We start from the raw sequence: 13,820 nt of genomic DNA on the forward strand, positions 1-13,820 counted from the left end.
TGGAAAATAAAAACAAAATAAACAAATGGGACCTAATGAAACTGAAAAACTTCTGCACAGCAAAGGAAACCATAAACAAGATGAAAAGACAACCCTCAGAATGGGAGAAAATATTTGCAAACGAATCAACAGAAAAAGGATTAATCTCCAAAATATATAAACAGCTCATGCAGCTCAATATTAAAGAAACAAACAACCCAATCCAAAAATGGGCAGAAGACCTAAATAGATATTTCTCCAATGAAGACATACAGATGGCCAAGAAGCACATGAAAAGCTGCTCAACATCACTAATTATTAGAGAAATGCAAATCAAAACTACAATAAGGTATCACCTCACACCAGTCAGAATGGCCATCATCAAAATATCTACAAACAATAAATGCTGGAGAGGGCATGGAGAAAAGGGAACCCTCTTGCACTGTTGGTGGGAATGTAAATTGATACAGCCACTATGGAGAACAGTATGGAAGTTCCTTAAAAAACTAAAAATAGAATTACCATATGATCCAGCAATCCCACTACTGGGCATATACCCAGAGAAAACCATAATTCAAAAAGACACATGTACCCCAATGTTCACTGCAGCACTATCTACAATAGCCAGGTCATGGAAGCAACCTAAATGTCCATCGACAGACGAATGGATAAAGAAGTTGTGGTACATATATACAATGGAATATTACTTAGCCATAAAAAGGAACAAAATTGAGTCATTTGTTGAGACATGGATGGATCTAGAGACTGTCATACAGAGTAAAGTAAGTCAGAAAGAGAAAAACAAATATCATACATAAACGCATGTATGTGGAACCTAGAAAAATGGTACAGATGAACCGGTCTGCAGGGCAAGAGTTGAGACACAGATGTAGAGAACAAATGTATGGACACCAAGGGGGGAAAGCTGCGGGGGGGTGGGGATGGTGGTGTGCTGAATTGGGCGATTGGGATTGACATGTGTACATTAATGTGTATAAAATTGATGACTAATAAGAACCTGCTGTATAAAAAAATTAAATTAAATTAAAAAAAAAACTAATACTAAACTTTCTTTGGGTTATTTGTATGGAAATATGTTAACATAAATGTTTCAGACATTACATGGAAAAAAAATCTATCAATAGATATACATCTAGAATGCTATAATATTATGTTAATGTATTAGCAGATAATGACTTTAAATAGCTATTATTTATAAGCTTAACTATTTTAAGGAAAATGTGAAGATACTGAAGAGGGAAAAGGACAATATCAAAAAGAAACAAATGGAGCTTCAAGAGATTAAAAAAATAAGTGCAAAAATGAAAATTCCATTTGATGGGATTAACAACAGATTAGACACTTCAGAAAAAAACAGTGAATTGGAATATGCAGCTACAAAAACTATCCAAACTGAAGCAGAGAGAGGAAAAAAAAAGTCTGGAAAGCAAATGAACAGAGCTTCAGTAATCTGTACACCAACATCAGTTGGTCTAATACAGGTGAAATTAGAGTTACAGAGATGAGGAAAAGGGAAGAGAAAAGATATTTGAGAAAATAATGCCTTAAAATTATCCACCCTTGGAGCAACATTAGCAAGATGGCACACTAAGAAGATCCAGGCCCTCATTCCCTGACAGAAACACCAAATAAACAATAACATACAGACCAAAGCAGCTTTGGGAAAACTCCAGAAACCAGTTAAAAACCAGCAACAACCAAGCAAATGCCTAACCAAAGGAAAGCTGCACTCAAAATGGTAGGAAATTTCATGTTTTCTATCTATCCTTGGCCCTACACCCCTTCCCTAGGACATTACAACAGGTCAGAAGGAAGCCACACAACTTCTGCTCCTCCATCAGGGCAGAAGGAAGAGTGAAAGTGGTTTGCAATGTTCTGGCTTGTTAGGAGGCTGCCTGAGGAACTGGTTTCTGTCTTGCCTAACTTGGAGTGCAGTTTGGAACAGTGGCATAATCTAGTTATCAGGTTGGAGGCCACTATAAGAAATGTTAATTGCCTGCAGAGGGAGAGAAGGAAATACAGGAGACAGAAGATCTTCAGGCGCCTGGGGACAAGAGATTACAGGCAGAGGAATACAACAGAACAACTAAAGCTCTAAGATGAAGCACCGGGGTGAGACCTTAGAGAAATCAAGACATTTAAAAGCAGCCGTGTGTGTGTGTGTGTGTGTGTGTGTGTGTGTATGTGTGTGTGTGTGTGTACACACACACGCATAGGAGAACTGGAACAAAAGCACAAATACAGGCCAAGGAAGATGCATCCCCAGAAAAGGTTTGAGAGGACCCTGAGATAAATCTGAGACAATTTAAGCATCAAAATAATTAAGCACAACAGTAAATTATAAGCCCTTGAGAAAAAAATATAATTTATGAAATCACACCAATAACAAATAAATTTAAAAGTAAGGGGAGGGGCTTCCCTGGTGGCACAGTGGTTAAGAATCCACCTGCCAATGCAGAGGACATAGGTTAGAGCCCTAGTCCGGGAAGATCCCACATGCCGCGGAGCAACTAAGCCCGTGTGCCGTGACTACTGAGCCTGCGCTCTAGAGCCCGTGCTCTGCAACAAGAGAAGCCACTTCAGTGAGAAGAAGCCTGTGAACCGCAAGGAAGACTAGCCCCTGCTCGCTGCAACTAGAGAAAGACCGTGCGCAGCAACAAAGACCCAACGCAGCCAAAAATAAAATAAATAAAATAAATTTATAAAAAATAAAAATAGATTTTTTTAATTAAAAAATAAATGTAAGGGGAGAAGGAAGGTCCCCTGCTTACAACAGAATGTAGAAAGCTGAATACTAAATGTAGAGCAAGGGCTAGAAACATTTTGCAACCATCATGGTAAAGATCAGGTAAGGAGCTTCCCTGGTGGCACAGTGGTTGAGAATCCGCCTGCCAATGCAGGAGACACAGGTTCGAGCCCTGGTCCAGGAGGATTCCACATGCCACAGAGCAGCTAAGCCTGTGTGCCACAACTACTGAGCCTGTGCTCTAGAGCCCGCGAGGCACCACTACTGAGCCTGCGTGCCACAACTACTGAAGCCCATGAGCCTAGAGCCCATGTTCCACAACAAGAGAAGTCACCACAATGAGAAGCCCGTGCACCACAACGAAGAGTAGCCCCTGTTCACCGCAACTAGAGAAAAGCCCATGTGCAGCAACGAAGACCCAATGCAGCCAAAAATAAATTAATTAATTAATTAATTAATTTTTTAAAAATCAGGTAAGAATCACCAGTGGATGCTAAGCCTGGGGAAAATACTGATGAGAAGCAGGATACAGTCGGCCCTCTGTATCCACAGGTTCTGCATCTGCAGATTTAACCGATCCCGATCGAATTTTTTTTTTTAATTCCAGAGGTTCCAAAAAGCAAAACTTGAATCTGCCACACGCTGGCAACTATTTTCATAGCATTTACACTGTACTAGATACTATAAGTAAGCTAGAGATGATTTAAAGTATACAAGAGGATGTGCATAGGTTATATGCAAATACTATGCCATTGTATATGTGACTTGACCATCTGAGGATTTTGGTGTCCACAGGGGATCCTGGAACCATCACCTACAGATACCAAGACACAACTATATTTGCATGATCTTAGAGTATCTCCCTGCAGACTGCTTACTAGTTGCAAGGAAGATATAAAATACAGTTATTACACTTAGAAGCAATTTGGGCAATATCTTGACTAGATGTAACATCACTTACGAAAAACAGATGAATGCTGTTATGTCCCCAGGTGTGATATCCTCAGAAGGACACAACATCACCTATGCAGTACTCTAACTGAGAAAACATAATATCAACTTAGACATGAGGAAACATAAGACAAATGCAAAAAAGAATGCTCTGTTGTTTAAAAAAGGTTGGAAGGGATGCATTCTTCAAATATGTCAATAACATAAAAGTCAGAATGGCTATGAAATATTCCACATAAAAGCGGTTAAAGGAACATAAAAATTAAATGCAATTCCTGACCTTACCCTGGAACTTGTATTGGAAATATTATAAAGGACATTATTAGATCATACAGCACTACTGCATATGAGTATTCCTCATATTATTTTTCAACACTTTTTATAAATTTGAAAACATTTCCAATAAAAAAGGTAGCCAAACATATTACACACAGAAGAACAAAGAATTACAATAGATTTCTTATCAGAAACTGTACAAGCCAGAAGACAACAGAATAATGTCTTTATGGTGTTGAAAGAAAAAACTATCAACTTAGAATCCTATAACCAGTAAAAATTATCTTTCAAAAAAGAAGATGAATTAAAGATTTTTTTCAGACAAAAGCTGAGAGAAAGTGTATCCAGCATCAGCAAACTTGAACTGTAAGAAATCTTACAGAAAGCTGTTTATATATAGAAGCAAGATTAATGACAATTAAACAAAGGACAGGAGGGAGGAAATAGATGATACATTGTGAGGTTCTTAAATTATATGTAAAGTGGTGTAATATTATTTGAAGGTGATGGATTAAATACATATTGTAAACCTAAGAGCATTTACTTAAAAAATAAAACAAACAGGTGTAGCTAAGAAGCCAATAGTGTCAAGAAAATGAAATTTCAAAAAACCTTAAATCTAAAAAATGGTAGGAAAAAACAAAGGAAAGATAGGACAGAAAAAATCACAAAATGGTAGATTTAACCCCACCTATATCTATAGTTACATTAAAAGTAAACAATCTAGTCATTCCAGTTAAAAGGAAGAGATGACAGACCAGATTTTTAAAAATTCAACTATATGCTGTCTTTAAGAAACGTATTTAGAATACAAAGATACAAATATGCTAAAAGAATAAAAATATATATACAATGAAAAATACTAATCGAAAGAAAGCTGGAATGGCTACATTAATATCTAAAAAAGTAGACCTCAGAACAAGAAATATTGTCAGGGATAAAGAGGGATATTTCATAATTATAAAGGAACTGATTTGCCAAGAAGATATGAAAAAAAATGACCGAATTGAAAGGAGGAATAGATGAACTGAAAGCAGGAATAGATGAATCCACAATTACAGTGTGAGATTTCAACAGTCCTCTCTCAGTAATTAACAGAACAAGTAGACAGAAAATCAATATGGATATAGATGACAATGATCAGTAACACTCAGACAGCACATATAACATTTATAGATCAACCAAAAAACATCAGAATGTACATCCTTTTAAATGTACACAGAACATTTACCAAGATAGATAATATTCTGTAACAGAAAACAGGTACAAATTCATTTAAAAGAATTGGAATCATACAGAATATGTTATCTGACCAAGAGAATTAAGTTAGAAATCAGTAATAGAAAGATATCTGTAACAGTGACAAAAAAAATCCCCAAAAGTAGAACGCTAAACAACAAACTTCTAAATAACATGGGTGAAATAAGAAATCACAAGACTTAAAACCACATGTGAATCGACAATTATCTCAAAAAATGTTTACTTAAAATACTTAAAACACTAAAATACTAAGAAAGGTCTCAAATCAATGATTTAAGTTTCTACATTAAGAAGCCAAAAAACGAAGAGCAAATTAAACCCAAAGTTAAGCATAAGAAATGCAACAATAAAGACAAAAGCAGAAATCAATGAAACAGAAAATGGACAAACAATAGAGAAAAATCAATGGAACCAAAAGCTTTTTTTTTTTTTTTTTTTTTAAAGACCAATACAATTGATAAACCTCTAGCCAGACAGATCAGGAATAAAAGAGAGTAGACACAAATTACCAGTATCATCAATGAAAGAGGGAATATCACTTCAGGGCTTACAGACATGAAAAGGATAATAAAATATTATGAACACCTTTATTCTAATAAAATTCAAAAACTTTAGATGAAATGGACAAATTCAAAGATACAAACTACAAACACACACTCAAGAAGTAAATAACCTGGATAGTTCTAACAACTAAATAAATTTAATTTAAAAACTTCTCAGAAAACTAAAGATCTAGATGGCTTCACTGGTGAATTCCATTAAACATTTAAGGAAAAATGATACCTACACAAACTTACACAAACTCAGAAAATAAGAAGGGAACCCTTCCCAACTCACTTTACTCGTTTGGTTTTGAATCATATGGTCAGTATTACCCTGATACCAAAACCAGATGAAGACTAAGAAAATGATATAAATGAACTTATTTACAAAACAGAAATAGACTCAGACATAGAAAACATACATGTTTACCAGAGGGGATAGCAAGGGGTGGGGTGGGGAGTGTGTGTGATAAATTAGCAGTTTGGGATTCACATATACACACTACTCTGTGTGAAATAAACAACAAGGACCTACTGTATAGTACAGGGAACTATATTCAATGTCTTGTAATAACCAATAATGGAAAAGAATCTGAAAAAGCATACACACATAACTGTACACCTTGAATCACTCTGCTGTACACCTAAAGCTAACACACACACACAAGAAAAAAAAAGATGAAGACATCACAAGAAAACTAAAACCAATACTTCTCATGAACATAGATATAAAACTCCTTAATAATTAAGTTCTAGTAAATCAAATCCAGCAATATATAAAAATGATAATACATTAAGACCAAGTGAGGGACTTCCCTGGTGGTCCAGTGGTTGAGAATCCGCCTTCCAATGCAGGGGACATGGGTTTGATCCCTCATCAGGGAACTAAGCCCCTCATGTTGCAACTACTGAGCCCTCGCACCAACTAGAAAGAAGTCTGAGTGCCACAACTAGAGAAGCCTGCGCACCACAACTAGAGAGAAGCCTGCGCACCGCAACAAAAGATCCCACGTGCCGCAACTAAGACCTGAAGCAGCCGAAAATAAATAAATAAATAAATATTTTTTAAAAAAAAGACCAAGTGAGGTTATCTAAGGAGCAAGGTTAGTTTTAACATTACAAAATCAATTATGTAATAAAGCATATTTACACTATGAAGGAAAACTATATAAATCTCATAAATATTAAAAAAAGATTAACAAAGTTTAATATCCAGTTGCAATGTTTTTTAATTCTCAGCAAACTAGGAACAGAATGGAATTTCCTCAACCAGATAAAGGGCATCTGTAAAAAACCTACAGCTTACATTAAACTTAATGATAAAAGATTGAATACTTTCTGCCTATGATGATCAAGAACAAGGAAAGAATGTCCCCTCTCACCACTTCTACTCAACACTATATTGGAGGTCCTAGCCATACTAAGTGAAGTAAGTCAGAAAGAGAAAGACAAATATCATATGATGTCACTTACATATGGAATCTAAAATGTGATACAAATGAACTTATTTATAAAACAAACTCACAGACACAGAAAACAAATTTATGATTACCAAAGGGAAAAGGTGATTGGGGAGAAATAAATTAGGAGTTTGGGATTAGCATATACAAACTACTATATACAAAATAAATAAACAAAAAGGTCCTACTGTATAGCACAGGGAACTATATTCAATATCCTGTAATAAACCATAATGGAAAAGAATATGAAAAAGAATATGTATATGTATGTATAAATGAATCACTTTGCTGTACACCAGAAACTAACAAAACATTGTAAATCAACTATACTTCAATTAAAAAAAATAAAAAAGACACCACCAAATGTTGGCAAGAATGTGGAACAACCTAAACTCTCATATATCATTTGTGGTAGGAAGAGGCACCACCACTCTGGGAATAGTTCTAAGTTTTCTATAAAATTAAACATGTATCTGCACTTGATCCAACAATTATACTCCTAAGTACTTGCCCAAGAGGAACAAAAACATGTACTTAACACAAAGATTTTTGTACAAATGATTAAAACAGCTTCATTTATAAGAGCCAAAGACTAGAAACCACCCAAATAGTTGAATGGATAAACAAATTTTGGTACATTCATGCAAAGGAATATACTTAGCAATAAAAAGAAATGAACTACTGTAACACACACCAACATGAATGACGCTCAAAAATGTTATGCTGAACAAAAAAAAAAGCCACACAAAACACTGTATACTGGGGACTTCCCTGGTGGTCCAGTGGTTAAGACTCTGTGCTTCCAATGCAGGGCACATGAGTTCGATCCCTGGTCGGGGAACTAAGATCCTACATGCTGCACAGTGTGACCAAAGAATTAAAAAAAAAAAAAAAGACTATATACTGCATAATTCCATACATATGAAATTCTAACAAAGGGAAATCCAATAGTAACAGACAGCAGATAAGTGGTTGCCTGGAATCACTAGTAGGAGATGAGATGGCAGGAAGCGGAAGTGGCTGCAAAGAAGTAGTGTAAGGGAACTTTTTGGGGTGATGGAAATGTTCTACATCTTGTTTTTGATGGTTGTTGCACTGCTGTATATGTCTGTCAAAATTCATCAAAGCATACTCTTAAAATGGGTGCATTATATTGTTTGTAAGTTGTAACTCAAAAAGGCAGATTTTTAAAATGAAATGGAAAAAACTATCAAAACTTTTTAAGTTTACATTCCCTTAACCCATGTATTCCAGTTCTAAGAACTTATCCCAAAATGTACCCCAAAGAAACCATCAGCCAAGATCACAAAGATGCATTTACAAAAATGTTCTTTATAGCATTATTTAATAGAAATAATTTCTTTCAGTGGTCCATCAATAGGGTATTAATTAGTTAGGGTACATTCATAGACTAGGATACTTCATAGCAACTGGAAGCAGCAATTAGATTTACTTACATTGACCTGAAACATGTTGTTAAATCGAAAAACTAGGGAGGTTCCTAGTGGCTTAGTGGTTAGGATTCCAGGCTCTCACTGCTGGGGCCCGGGCTCAATCCCGGTCAGGGAACTGAGATCCCACAAGCTGCGTGGCGTGGCCAAAAAAAATCAAAAAGGTAGTTACAAAACAGTGTGTGTAACTTAATTTTAATAAATGTATATAATACATACATATGTAAATTCAAAAATGTATGAGCCAACTTTATACCAAGAGGTGTCATCTTTTTCTTATAGGTAAGAGAATGTTGAGACCACTCCTATTTTAGAGATGAAGAAACTCTCATCAGAGATGTCAAATGAGTGTCAGAGAAATCAAAACAAGACTGAGGGCCACACAGTCTTTCAGGAAACAACTGCTATCTCAATGAGCAGGCACACATTCTTCAAAGTTACTACAAAGGAACTCTCCTAAGTTGGAAAAATAAAAGCAGAGTACCAGGGACTTCCCTGGTGGCGCAGTGGTTGAGAATCCGCCTGCCAATGCAGGGGATATGGGTTCGAGCCCTCGCCCAGGGAAGACCCCACATGCCCTGGAGCAACTAAGCCCATGCACCACAGCTACTAAGCCTGCGCGCTACAGCCTGCTAACCACAACTACTGAGCCTGCGTGCCACAAATACTGAAGCCCATGTGCCTAGACCCCATGCTCTGCAACAAGGGAAGCACCGCAATGAGAAACCCATGCACTGCAACGAAGAGTAGCCCCCGCTCGCCGCAACTAGAGAAAGCCCGCGTACAGCAACAAAGACCCAATGCAGCCAAAAATAAATAATAAATAAATAAATAAATTCATATTTAAAAAAAAAAAAGCAGAGTACCAGTGGAAAATGCCTACGTGGTTTTACAGTCATCTGTCGTTCTAACATCAGAATGAAATTCAGTAAAAACTTTCTTCCATATAATAAGTAGATAATGGTCCCTTGTTAACTCTTTTATGCTGTGCTTACTTCCCTGCTGTTGGCAGGACTTGATTTAAAAGCAGGAAGAAGACAATGTCAGTATGGAGTCTCCCTGAAAGCAGGAAGGAAGTACTTTGGACTGATTAAGGCCAGCATGACATTCATAGTGGCCAACCTCATTCCAGCTGAGTTAAAGTAATCATTCCAATATTTGTTCCCTGTCAGCCCCTGTCAGGATCCAAAAGAAAAGTGAGAAACTGTTCACACATATACACACACACAGAGAAAGAAAAAGGTTAATTTATTACAATCTGCTTGTTGAATATCAGGTATTTGTAATACTCCAAAAAATAAATAATCACTGAGCTTCAATAAGTGGTATTTACAAGGCAAAACAACTCCAGAACTTACCAACACCACCCCCACAAAATTTACCAGACCATACTGAAACTTCTGCTTTTTTTTTAACATCTTTATTGGAGTATAATTGCTTTACATTGTTGTGTTAGTTGCTACTGTATAACAAAGCGAATCAGCTGTATGTATACATATATCATCATGTCCCCTCCCTCTGGCGTCTCCCTCCCACCCTCCCTAGCGCACCCCTCTAGGTGGTCACAGAGCACCCCCTGTCCTATGCGGCTGCTTCCCACTAGCTATCTATTTTACATTTGGTAGTGTATATAAGTCCATGTCACTCTCTCACTTCGTCCCAGCTTAGCTTTCCCCCTCCCCATGTCCTCAAGTCCATTCTCTACATCTGCATCTTTATAACTTCAGCGTTATTGATCTTCTCCTACCCCACCCTCCACTCCCACTGAGAATGAAATCATCTTGCTATGAAATGTTAAGAGGAAAAAAGATACTGATGGTTTACTAATGACAATTAGTAATATTCTGATGGTTTACTAATCATATATATGTATGCATACACATATATATAGTATTTGAGTACTGAACTTATAAATGTACCTTTGTTCAAGCACATAAATGCCACAGAAGTCACCTAAAAATAGATTATACAATTCCATACTGTCTACTCACATTTGCCCAGTCTGAATCTTCTCACCATCATAGCCTACTTCTTAAATAATTAAGTTGATCAACTGTCACCCCCTGTCCCATAAAAGTACTTGGATTCTAATACTTCTATATCTGCATACCTGTATCTCACTATATTCTAACACCTAAGACCCAGCTTGAGCAATGTGGACAGGACAGACAAGAGAAGGGAAAAAGAGAAGGAAGAAAGGATCTTGTAAAAATTTTCACCAAAAACATTTTCACTGACCTTGCCCACAGCTATCAAATATAGTGCTCACCTACTCTGAATACTCCAAGTAATACTAACAATTTTAACCTAACCAGTCATAAAAATATCAGGAGTAGCAGTCACCATTTATTAAATGCTTATTCTGTATCAAGCACCATGCTGAGTACTATATGTTATCTCATTTAATCCTTCCTGCAACTCTCCAAAGCAAGCTGTAAAAATTTGGAGAGGTTCACTTGCTCAAGTCTACACAGATTGAGGAACCCAGAATCAGATGTAGGTCCATCTGTCTCAAGAACCAAAAAAAAAAAAAAATTACTAACCACAATTCTATTTTATTCCACATGCTTTTATTCCTCTCTTTATTACAAGATTAAGAAAACACAGCATGGGGCTTCCCTGGTGGCGCAGTGGTTTAAAATCCGCCTGCCAATACAGGGAACATAGGTTTGAGCCCTGGCCCGGGAATATCCCACATGGATTTTTTTTTTTTTTAAATAACTTTTTGGGACTCCTCTGGTGGCGCAGTAGTTAAGACTCTGCCTGCCAATGCACGGGACATGGGTTCGATCCCTGGTCTGGGAGGATCCCACATGCCGCGAAGCAACTAAGCCCGTGTGCCACAACTACTGAGCCTGTGCTCTAGAGCCCGCGAGCCACAACTACTGAGCCTGCGTGCCACAACTACTGAAGCCCGGGAGCCTAGAGCCCGTGCTCCACAAGAAGCCTGCGCACCGCAATGAAGAGCAGCTCCCGCTCGCAGCAACTAGAGAAGGCCTGCGCGCAGCAACAAAGACCCAATGCAGCCAAAAATAAAAATAAATAAAGTAAGTAAATTTTAAATAAATAAATAAATAAAAAGAAAACACAGCATGGACATCCATATGCAAAAAAATGAACCCCAACCTAAACTTTACAACTTATACAAACTTAACTAGGTCACAGATCTAAACATAAAAAAGCAAAACCATAAAAATTCTAAGGGAAAACCTTTGTGACTTGGGGTTAGGCAAAAAGTTCTTAGACATGACATCAAAAGTTCAATCCATAAAAGAAAAATTAATAAATTGGACTTCATCAAAATTTAAAACTTTCGCTCTGTAAAAGTCACTGATAAGAGAATGAGGGGTAAGCTACAGCCTGGGAAAAATATCTGGAAATCACATACCCTTGAAAGGACTTGTATCCAGAATATATATAAAAGGACTCTCAAAACTCAACAGTAAGGAAACAATTTTAAGTTGTGTGAAAGATAAGAATACCTCACCAAAGCAGATATAAGAATGGCAAAAAAGCACATTAAAAAGATGTTCAACATCATTAGCCATTAGAGAAATGCAAATTAAAACCACAATAAGAGGGACTTCCCTGGTGGCACAGTGGTTAAGAATCTGCCTGCCAATGCAAGGGACACGGGATTGATCCCTGGTCTGGGAAGATCCCACATGCCACGGAGCAACTAAGCCTGTGCACCACAACTACCGAGCCTGCGCTCTAGAGCCTGCGAGCCTCAACTACTGAGCCCAAGTGCTGCAACTACTGAAGCCCGCACGCCTAGAGCCTGTGCTCTGCAACAAGAGAAGCCACCACAATGAGAAGCCTGCACACTGCAACGAAGAGTAGCCCCCGCTCGCCGCAACTAGAGAAAGCCCGCACACAGCAACAAAGACCCAACGCAGCCAAAAAAAAAAAAAAAAAAACCACAATAACATATCACTACACACTTATTAGAATGGCTAAAATGAAAATGCCAACACCACCAAATGCTGGCAAGGATACAGAACAATTGGAATTCTCTTATGCTGTTGATGGGAATGCATAGTACAGGCACTCAGAAATAGTTTGGTAGTTTCTTATGAAGTTAAACATATACCTACCATATATACCAGCAATCCCACTCCTGGATATTTACTTTAAAGAAATGAAAACTACGTTCACATAAAAACCTGTACACAGATGTTTATAATAGTTCTATTCATAACTGCCAAAAACTGGAAACAAATTAATGAAAGGGGACAAACTAGTGAAACATACCACAACTCGGATGAATCTGAAAGCCAAAACCAATCTCAAAAGGTTACATACTGTATGATTCCACTTATATGACATTCTCAGGAAGACAACACTATAGCAACCAAGAAGAGATCAGTGATTGCCAAAGTATGGGGTGAGGAAGAGGTGACTGTAAGAGACAACATGAGGAAGTTTTTTGGGGGAGTAGAGCTGTTCTGTATCCTGATTGTGGTAGGTGGCTACAGAAATCTATACACCCACAAAGTGCAGAACAGTGTGGATATTAGGATGATCCTTTTGTGTCTTTAGCATCCTTTAAAGGATATTTCTGTAACATAAAAACTTACGTGCTGATATGTCTATATATTTTTTGCAGTTCAGAATTAAAAGAAACCATTAAAAATGGTTCCCTTTTTCAGTGGGAGAAGAGACTTGTATCTTTCTACTGTTTGAATTATGAGTCATTTTTGTACTCTTCTTTATATTTTTTCTTTAACTTTTTGTTTTGTTCTGTTTGCTGCTTACCATGGAGCACTTCTCCAGTACTTCCTCCTGGAACTTCAGAAATCGCTCCTGAACCTCAGCTTCATTGAGGAAAAAGGCTAGAAAGTGAGTGAAGGGCTGCTTTCTTCTAAAAGTGAGCAAAAGAACATCAATCCGAGTTCGGGCTGAAATTACACCACTTCGATGCTGGCCAGTGATTACTGTAAGCAAAAACAAAAAAGAAAAGATTAAAATCTCAAGGTCCATCAAATGGTTGTAAAATAGGTGACCTCTTGAAACTGTCATCTCTGGGGAATAAAATTGTCATGAATGTGTATATAATTCTGAACAGGGGACAGTACCAAGGGTAAGAAAGCTGTTAATGAATTCAGTCTAAGCAGAATGAGGTTTAAAAACA

General features: G+C 37.2%; 1 protein-coding gene across 5 annotated transcripts in view; it reads right to left on the minus strand.

Moving 5' to 3' along the window:
- ASCC1 (activating signal cointegrator 1 complex subunit 1) overlaps nt 1-13,820 on the minus strand; it is a 115,237-nt gene that overhangs the window by 70,978 nt on the left and 30,439 nt on the right. For all 5 annotated transcript variants that reach the window (XM_068547769.1, XM_068547771.1, XM_068547768.1 and 2 more), the window contains exon 5: nt 13,445-13,623. In XM_068547769.1, the coding sequence (XP_068403870.1) occupies nt 13,445-13,623 (179 nt within the window). The remainder of the gene's footprint in view (nt 1-13,444; nt 13,624-13,820) is intronic.

The sequence above is a fragment of the Eschrichtius robustus genome, chromosome 7 (genome assembly GCF_028021215.1).
Source record: "Eschrichtius robustus isolate mEscRob2 chromosome 7, mEscRob2.pri, whole genome shotgun sequence".
NCBI classification, from domain to species: Eukaryota; Metazoa; Chordata; class Mammalia; order Artiodactyla; family Eschrichtiidae; genus Eschrichtius; species Eschrichtius robustus.